Source organism: Lactuca saligna, chromosome 5 (assembly GCF_052625555.1).
Source record: "Lactuca saligna cultivar CGN05327 chromosome 5, ASM5262555v1, whole genome shotgun sequence".
Classification (NCBI taxonomy): Eukaryota; Viridiplantae; Streptophyta; class Magnoliopsida; order Asterales; family Asteraceae; genus Lactuca; species Lactuca saligna.
In genome coordinates, this window is record NC_136421.1 from 14,358,109 (window position 1) to 14,368,086 (window position 9,978).

The 9,978-nt window shown below is 39.7% G+C and overlaps 1 protein-coding gene across 1 annotated transcript; it reads right to left on the minus strand.

Annotated features, from left to right (window-relative positions):
* Positions 1-1,251: 1,251 nt before the first annotated feature.
* On the minus strand, positions 1,252-4,067 carry LOC144998603 (ACT domain-containing protein ACR11-like). The gene is made up of 10 exons (XM_078958344.1): positions 3,771-4,067; positions 3,082-3,136; positions 2,866-2,991; positions 2,678-2,772; positions 2,429-2,513; positions 2,294-2,353; positions 2,135-2,190; positions 1,907-2,012; positions 1,585-1,653; positions 1,252-1,487 (listed from the first exon to the last, which is right to left on the minus strand). Exons 1-10 carry the CDS (start codon positions 3,908-3,910, stop codon positions 1,425-1,427), a joined length of 855 nt encoding a protein of 284 aa, XP_078814470.1. The 5' UTR covers positions 3,911-4,067; the 3' UTR covers positions 1,252-1,424.
* Positions 4,068-9,978: the final 5,911 nt, after the last annotated feature.

The following is a 9,978-nucleotide window of genomic DNA, read 5'->3' on the forward strand; positions in this document are numbered from 1 at the left end:
GTGATATTTTGTAATTATTACTTTAAACTATAAAATCAAAAGTTAGCAATTATAGTCGGCTTCAATCTATACTTAAATATTTTTTGGTGGCCTGATTATTAAATTTTTCAATAATCAAGATTTTTTTTCACCTACTTATATTAGGTCATCCACAAAACTCATCAATAATCATTATAGTAATGTGTGACACATCAACACCACATCCGACCATTAAATCTATAACATACCTACTACTAAAAGATCATTCCATATCATTTTTTATTTTATTTTTAATTCAAAAATACATTAAAAACATATTTTTTTAAAAAAATTGGTTTTTTCATTAAATTAAAATACCACAGTATACTAAAAAAATTGCATCAATTAAAAAAAAATGCAACATTAATTTCTCTCCTTCAATTGGCTCTTGAGAAGCCAATACCTACACCTAGACTAACTTCTCTCCTTCAATTGGCGATGAGTTGTATCAAACGCAAAAGTGTCATCGGGTTTGCAGTTTCGATGGGGAGGGGGGTATTTTGATTGGGATTTATGGTTTTTGGTTGTAAAGAAAGTTGTGTGTTTAAATGTTTATATATAAAAAGAAGAATGATGTAAAAATGAGGTTGTGTATTGTGGTATTTATATAAGTAAATGGTTGTTTTGTTTTAAATAAAAAAAATTCAAAAAAATACCATTAAACATAACTAATCAAAGGTGGAAATGTTCAAACAGCTAGCTATTGGGAGTTGTCAATCGTTTTTGGCTTCACGAACAACCATGCCCGACCAGAAAGGTTCGGGTGGTGTTCACGAACCACCACCGTAGCCACGTTGACAACGGCAACCTTCGTGATGAGCATTGCAGTAGGCCTTGGTGCACAATGGTAAACATGCAGTTTTGTATCGACTAACATAAACAGTAAAAATGTTGGAAAAAATCTGACCTTAATTTTAATCATTTAATTTGTGTTGTGTCCTTAATTTTAATCGTTTAATTTTTATGTTGTGTCATGTAAACTCGTTGACCAAATTCAAGTCTATTACCCAAACTTGTTTATTTCGCAACGAGTTCTTGTCACGTTAGCATGTTGACTCGGTTTTGGTCGGCCTAACTATGGTGGCAGCCTGTCAAACCATCGGCTATGTAATAATAAAGTACGCGTCCAAAAAAAAAACCAGGTTTGAACCGATTTTACAATCGGGTTCCAATACCAAGCATGTGGTTTCCTCTAACCAACTGGACCGGGTTTTTAACATTGATTAACAATAATTTAAGAACCAGAAATGTCGATCCTTTTTTTTTGTATCATATAAATGTAAATAACTTTACATTTTGTAATGTAAACTCCCAAGTATTTCTGGAAAAGGGGTATAACACCACAACACCATCATTAATCATATGGACTACTGTCTTTTCCATTATGATCCAATAAAGTTTTATTTTCAAAAACTTGACTCATCTGTTGACGGGCGTCTTAAAAAGTAACGCAAACTATTAGTGACAACCTGCAAAAAAAAAAATAATGAATCGTCAATCATACCTTCTAAAAAAACTACACTTCAAATTTGGCTAAAACTTGATGGTGTCGTGTGTATTAATTACCAGCTGAAGGGGTTTGATGAGAGCCTTATTCTTGTAATTCACATGGAACTTGGCCTTGGCCAACAAACCCTGCACCACATAGGTTGGTTTGGTTCGGTTTCATGATAATAGCAACTTACTTTACTCTAACTACCAAAAAGTGCCATGTATTTTATTTTTTACCCATAATAGCAACATACTTACATTTCTCTACCAATATAGTAATGTACTTTATTTCTTCCATTTTGCTATTATTGGTAAAGAAATTTGAAATGTATGTATGTTGCTATTATGGGTAAAGTTAGTTGCAATTTGTCCTTTTAATGAATGGGATTATTGTTACCTCGGTGTCAAACTCTCCTGACTCTACTGCAACGTTAATATCAGTGATAATTTTCACAAGGTCTACCAGTAACCCAGGCCTATCTGCTGTTTCCACTGAGAGCAAACTGTTTACGAAATTATATCCATCAATTCTCAAAGTCAAACTTGGTATTTGACTTCTGTACGTCAATTGTCAAATGAGTTGCTGTTTGACTTTTAGATGTCAAAGTCAAACATGCAGGATTACCTTCGATCGGGACCATCATCAGATATACGGATGCGAGTTGCAATGTCAACATCAAGCTGAGGCAAAGACAAACCAGTAGTGAATATTAGCCAAATGACAAAATCGCCCTTCCATAGGGTCCAAACAGACGAAGCTTGTGACATATTGATTGATTGGTACCTTCTGTTTTGGTGCTTCGACTCCAAAGGCTTCTCCCATAGCTAACTGAGCGCTTGATTCCTGATGACCAAAAACATTAATTCAACATGATAATTAAAATATGAAATTGGTGTAATAATTAATAAAAATAAATACCGGGTGATATTCAAGAAGATTGCTAATAATTGTTAGACGGATGGCCTCAAGCAACTCAGGATCCTCAACTTTCCGACCAGTCGAGCTGCAAATGGATTCATATTAACTGTTCATAAGGGTAACCAAAATGGACCAATATTCTACATTAAACTCAATTTTGTTGTACCAAAACCAATTCTTTGACCCTTTAATAAATCAAAAACATGGGACATGTGGTCCAAGAAGACAAATTAAGCTCAATAGTCTTACGATTTAGTGATCGAGAACGTGTTATGCTTCCCTGAAGAATCCAGATGAACGTTTGCTTTGACAACATTCAATCCAAGATTTTTTAGAGCATTCATCTGCTCATACAGTTCCCAGTAATCAATGACAATAGCAAATCTACTAAATTAATAATAAAATTTCTATTTGATTTATGAAGGTTTCGTTCATACAGTGTCAAGAAGAGCTCCAAGGCGATTCCCAAAGGTAATCTCCACAACAGTTGCATTTGGGTCTGAGTCCTGGTCGATAATTACTTTGGGTGTTGGAATCACATCTGTTTCTTGATAACTTCCATCCTGCAAACCATACCAAAATCCGATGAACATAAAGTCAGAAATCAAACAGATCTTCAAAGAAAAGGTGTTACCAAATCCCTTGCTTAATACCTCAATGGCTGTGGCTGATGCTTTTGGAATCATAGTACTCAATGAATATGATAATCTGGGTAACAACCCAAATCAAAAATTAGAATAACAACCCTAAATCCTAATGCATGTTTCATGTTACTTGGAGAAATCTTTCATGTTTGTGATCTAATATGCCCCCAAAACGCGTCATTCTTTCCAAATCTTATTATTTTGACTCTCTATATAATCAGAAGATTATAATCATAATCGTTTTTGTATAAACCCCTAAAACTGATTGTTGGACTCCTTAATTGTTTCCCAATTTAACCTTGACAGAAAAATAATTAAAAAAAATATAATATAATCACTTTTTTTCAACACTAGGAACTCATAATTGCTACGTATCCAAATACTTCCTCGATCAGCTTCGGATTAGGGATGTATAATTTACAGCTGATCAATCGGTTAGAAGTTTAGAGCCCAATACGATTAAAGACTAAAGTTACATAAATCAGCAACTCGTATTTGCTCGATCAATTACAGCAAATTAACAATCCTCCTCTTGGTGTACACACATTAATCAAATATGCTTACACGCAATCAGAAAACCCACAAAACGTTACGAATTATTAAAGAAATCTAGAGCTGGATCGAGTTAGATTGACTCTAAAAAGAAACGCCAATTAAAGGAACTCAAAATTACAAACAGGAAATCGGGTGGGGCATACCTTGGTTTAGTTGAAGTACATAGATGTTTAAGAGGATCTGAACCGAAGAACGCAGCTTTAGAGATGGGTTGCTTCTCGAATGCAACTAATTTGGTGTAAACTCCAATAGTGCACCCACAAGAGGCCATGGCGACAGCCATAATAACCAGAGGACTATTGAAAGAAAATGCTAAAGAGGGTTGGATTGAGAACTAGAGGAAGAAGATTGGCATGGCGAGGTGAGGATGGGTAGGGATATGGTGGGGACAAAAATGGAAGCGTATGGATTGAAGTTGAAGGATAGACGTAGTTTTGCATCTAGTGGTATCCGCCATTTGTAAAGGAGTCTATCTGTCTGTATCATGTATGGGCTGGATATTTATCTATTATTACTTTCCTACCAATAAATTGTACATAAAGACACTTTCATAATTCATAACTCATAATATATAAAAATATATACCCATGAAACTATTTTTAATATATTAAAAATACTAATTTAAATATTTTATTATATTGAAAGTTAACAAAGTATGAATGTTTTGCTAATTGATATATATCATATTTATAGGAATAGATGAAACGGGAGGAGGAATACCGAAGACTACAATCTTTACCTTCATACCTGAATTCTTATTCTAATTTTCATCCACATTTTCATCCCTATCATGAAAGATAAATAAATCTTCATCTTCACCAATCATAGTTTTTTATTTCTATTTTAGTATAAAAACTTTTATGTAAATTATAACTCTAAATTTTAATTTTATTAACCTAAGTTTAAAAATTTTACAAAATATAAAAACAATTGCATAAAAACTATAAAAAAAATTCTATCCAAATCTAAATGCATACATGGAAAATCAAGTACATTTAGCTATAGCACATTGTATGATATAATTGAATATATTACATCACAAACTTAGCGTAATAACCCAAATTTTACAAAGAAAATTTTTCATTTTTAATTAATCAAACCCATTTGCATAACCATGAAATCTCAAAACAATTATTTTCAAATCCACGTTCATTACTAAATTATTTTAAAAACATCAGAGTGTCCCATAACATATCAGTGAGAGAGATAGAGTGCACGTCGCATCATCATGCATTGCCCTTGCCCTTGGGCTCAGATGTACCTGAAACAAATCTGCAAACGGTAAGCTGAAAGTTTAGAGAGTTCCCCAGAGCATACCCACACACAAACCACATACAACATATCATACTAGCTAAACAGCTATACATTCACATAAGTCATGCATACAACATATAAGGAAGCCATGGAAACCTTCAAGGTCTTACACCAAACGCCACGGGAAACCCCCACTCGGTCTTGGCTAGTCGCCACTGGAACCCCCACGTGGCCTTGGCTAATTGCCGCGGGAACCCCCACGCGGTCTACACAAGTCACGCAATATCATATGAGCTAACAAATTAACATTCTAAGAATCCAAGGAAACCCTCCAAGGATTTATACTAGATGCCATGGGAACCTCCACATGGTCTTAATTATACTACCCAGGGAACCTCTCGGTGTCCTTCATACAAATGTCCTAACGACACATAACATAACCAACTATCAATCCATACAACAATAAATAGGTCGGCATTGGTGCCTTAGACCCATTGGTATGGTGAAAAGACTCACCACGGTCTGCTGAATGCGAAAGTTGTTATCCTAATAGTATGTAACCTCCCGTGCTGATTAATAATATTAATCAATGTTAGGAATTTACTTAATCAAAAGGAAACCCAAACCCCAAGTCCTCCCAAAAAGGCCCAATTATCCTTTCTTTGTTAATGGGCCCAACGTCCATGTCCAAAATCATTAATGGGCCTCTTGGCCCATTAAGGCCCAACCAATATATCCATGGCCCATAACAGATGAAATGGCCCATAACTCACAAAATATAACCAAGTCCAATAACCAAATAAGGCTCAATGGCTCAAAGGCCCAAAACAGATTCGGCCCAACTGTGATGCGTACGCTCAACGTACCATCCTGGTACGTGTAGCGCACTTGTAACGACCCAAAATTTAAGACCAAAAATTTCTTTTAATAAATCATTACTTAAAGTAAAGTCATCATTCCAAAACATAATATGAGTATAAGTTTTCAAAACACATGTTCATTATCAGAGTAAACATTCCCAGGCTGTCTAATCTATGGTGTGTGCCATGCGATCACCCCGAGCTCTTCCCTCCGCTACCGTAATTACCTGAAACCAAAACTGAAAACCGTAAGCACGAAGCTTAGTGAGTTCCCCACCCTATCACATACCATGCATAACCACATACTGCACATACTGGGCCACGCCCCCTACCTCGGGCCTCGCCCCCTACAACGGCCCCGCCGCTCCAGGCCCCGCCTGGCTTCGATCCCCGCTCGGATACAAATCTGTTTTACTTAGGCCCTGCCTGTCACAGGGCCTCGCCCGCCAGCAAATAATAACACATAAACATTTCACAACACATAACTAACACATACAACTGGTTCTGTCCTAAGGCCTCGCCTATCCTGGGCCTCGCCAATGTCCTGCTACTGATGAGTCATGGAACCCCGTCCACGCTACTAATGGTAGTGAGGTACGGGCCTAGCCCACTCTCACTCCGGTTCTAGTTCGGGCCTCGCCCCTATTCTGCTACTAATGAGATATGGAACCCCATCCACACTCTGCTATTGGTGAGATACGGGACCTCGCCCGCACTCACCTCCCTACCAGGCACATACATGTATCACACAGACAACAAGTATAACTATCATATAAACAATCCCCCGGGCACCCGCCCGTTATTAATGGACCTCGTCCTAAAAATAATACCAGCATACTGTGCCTAGGGCTAACCCCCGGGTCTTCTACTCATAACTGCATGGGCCGGCATTGTAGCCTTAGACCCATTCACACAAAGGGAAACTCACCTGCACTGGCTGAACTTGCTGATGATCTCACTAGTTGTTGCCCGACAACTCACGAAACTCCTGCTCCCCTTGCTCCCCGAACTACCAATATCAATGCAACACTGAGTCTAACTGACACCCGAAAGACAACCAAGTCCACCCTGGTCCAAAGTTAAAGTCCTGGTCAAAGTCAACCTTCCAGGTCAACCCTACTCGCCGAGTCACCATACTGACTCACCGAGTTCATAATGTTCAGATTCCTTCCATTCATGACTCGACTTGCCGAGTCAGTCCATGACTCGCCGAGTCTACCGATTTCTGAGTCCAGACCTGTCCAACTCACTGAGTCTCCACCCGAATCACTGATTCGAGTCACAACTCGAAGGATTTGGGGTTTCGCGACCTGACTCGCCGAGTACAAGGCAATCTTCATACGACTCGACGAGTTGTTCATCCCACTCGTCGAGTTTCTCCACAACTTCATGCTACTCGCCGAGTCCACTCAAAGGACTCGCCGAGTCTTTTTAGTTCTCCTTACATGTAGAGGACCTTTGAGTCATGCATGGACTCCAAACTGTAGATCTACCCTTCCCAAGCCTATTCCCCACGTAAAGTTGCAAACGTGTAGAGAAGGAGATCTAGGCAAAACATGCCAAAAACTAGGGCTTAAGGCAAAAAGACTCCATGATCTACTCAAGAGCTGATACTTTACGGAATTCTAGACCAAAACAAGAATGGATCTGAGGTAGCAACCTCAGATCTGGACCTCAAGCTCGAGATTGATTTCAAACATGGCTTAAAAGCCCCAAAACTCATAACCAAGGAAAATCTGGAGGAGAGAAACGACTTAACACCTTCAAATGCTCTGAAATGATCCCCAAACTTCGGATCCAATGCCACTCCTTGATGCTTCAAAGATTCCCACTTCTTCTTCTTCCTTTAAATCACTCAAAAATGTCCAAAAGCATGAATGAGCACAATGGGGGCTTAGGGTGCGGCGTTCTGGGTGAAAGGGGCAGTAAAGGAACCCTAGGGGAGAGAATGGGACGTTTAAATAGGCTCTAAGTCCCGATTTTAGGGTTTTCCTCGCACAGACCCTACTCGCCGAGTCGCCTTGGCCGACTCGCCGAGTTGGTCACTTATTCCTCAACTCAGATCCCGCTCGGACTCGTCGAGTCCTTCCTTGGACTCGCCGAGTTGACCCTTAAATTAGGGCTTTCCTTCCCTTTCTTGGCCTTTGAAACTTTGGGTGTTACAGCACTAGGGTCTTGGGACTACGCGCAGCGTACATTGGGTACGCCCAACGTACTACTAGATTAAGCACTTTCTCCATTAAGTGCTTAATACCCGATTCCTTTACGTCCAAAAGCCAGATCTAAGTTTGTTAAGACGTCCTAAGGCATAAAGTTGGCAACTTTATGCCTTTGCATGGCTCATATACACCCAACACCTCCATTAAGACCTTTTCAAGGTCTTTAACCCATGCATGAGGCCAATACATCAACCAAGACTCCATTTTTATGCTACTAAAGAACCAAGGGACCTCAGATCTGTCATTATTATCCTCTAGAGTTGCTTAACTCACCAATGGGGGTCCAAAATCAACCAAAAGGGACAAGGTAGAAAACCCTAGCTAGATCTAGAGATTTAAGTGGAAAGGTGTAAGATTTTTACCTCCAGAAGCTTTGTAAGATGACCAAGATGCAGATTCTTGAAGCACCAACCCGTCCCAAGCTTGCTTGACCACTTGTTCTTCTTAGAATGAACACTAAAAAGGACCACAATGCACTCTTAAGGCTCACAAGCACTCACAAAGGCTATTAGGGCTTCCAGGAACGTTTGAAGGTGAAGAGAGCTGATGAGGGTGAGGCTCAAGGGGTTTAAAGGCGTTTAAATAGGTCACAAGCCCGAAATTTAGGGTTTGCACCCTCAGCATGTACGCCCGCCGTACTTCTGGTACGCCCATCGTACGTCCAACTCCTCCGTGACCAACCATAGCTAGTACGCTAAGCGTACACTTAAGTACACCCAGCGTACTTAAAAGCGTACACTTAAGTACACCCAGCGTACTTAAAGGGCCAATTATGTAAAACGTGAATCCTTGAGGGTTTTAAGATGTACCTAATTTAGAGGGTTACAACTCTCCCCCACTTGAACTAGACTTCATCCTCGAAGTTCGTAGCTGTAAACAGGTCGGGGTAATGCTCCCGCATCTCCTCTTCCGGCTCCTATGTCCATTTGGAGCCCTTTCGGTGCTGCCATTGCACCTTTACCAACTTCACTTCCTTGTTCCAAAGACCCTTTGTCTTCCTGTCTAATATGGCGACCGGCTTCTCAACATAATTCAGGCTCCCATCCACCTGAATGTCATCCAAGGAGATAAACACGGACTCGTCGGCAACACACTTTCGAAGCTGAGACACGTGGAAGGTGTTGTGAATCTGATTAAGCTCCTCCGGTAGCTCTAAACGATATGCCACCTTGCCTACTCGGGCCGTGACTCTGAACGGGCCTATGAACCGAGGCCTCAATTTGCCCCTCTTTCGAAACCTAATAATCCCTTTCCAGGGAGACACCTTCAGCAACACGAAATCTCCCACCTGGAACTCAATATCTGATCGTCGTCGGTCAGCATAACTCTTCTGACGGATCTGCGAGACTCGTAGTCGGTCACGCACCTGTTGAATCAGTCTGGTAGTCTTGAGCACTACCTCAGTGCTCCCCATGACTCGATGCCCGACCTCGTCCCAACATACTGGATTTCTGCACCTCTGACCATATAACATCTCAAATGGAGCTCGGTCAATACTGACATGATAATTATTATTGTACGAGAACTCTGCCAGTGGGAGGTATGTATCCCAACTCCCTCTAAAATCCAGCACACACGCTCTAAGCACGTCCTCCAGCGTCTAGATCGTTCTCTCACTTTGACCGTCGGTCTGGGGGTGACATGTCGTGCTAAAATGAAGTCGGGTGCCCTGTTCCTCGTGATAAGTATTGCAGACGGCCTTATATTAAAAAGTTGTTGGATTGAAATGCACTATTGTAATAAAAATACAGAAATAAAATTTGTAACCTATTAAATATAATTAAAATAAATAAATAAACAAGTCATGCATTATTAAATTTCTTTTCACGACATTAAGGGTGCGTTTAGTTGTGGAAAAATGGGCCGTTTTCCGGAAAATTTTTTCAAGAAAAATAAGAATTTTGAAAACGCGTTTAGTTCGTCTATTTTTCTAAATTTTTCACGGAAAATGAAAATTTTCCGTTTTCTAAAATTACAAAGAAGTTGGAAAATTTTGGAAAACTGATAATCATTGTTTT

Coding starts and splice junctions, on each gene's coding strand:
- LOC144998603 (XM_078958344.1), bottom strand. CDS start 3,910: ATGGCTGTCGCCATGGCCTCTTGTGGGTGCACTATTGGAGTTTACACC. Junction 2,354..2,428: donor ATCTTCTTGAATATCACCCG/GTATTTATTTTT, acceptor TTTGGTCATCAG/GAATCAAGCGCTCAGTTAGC. Junction 2,191..2,293: donor TCGAAGCACCAAAACAGAAG/GTACCAATCAAT, acceptor TCTTTGCCTCAG/CTTGATGTTGACATTGCAAC.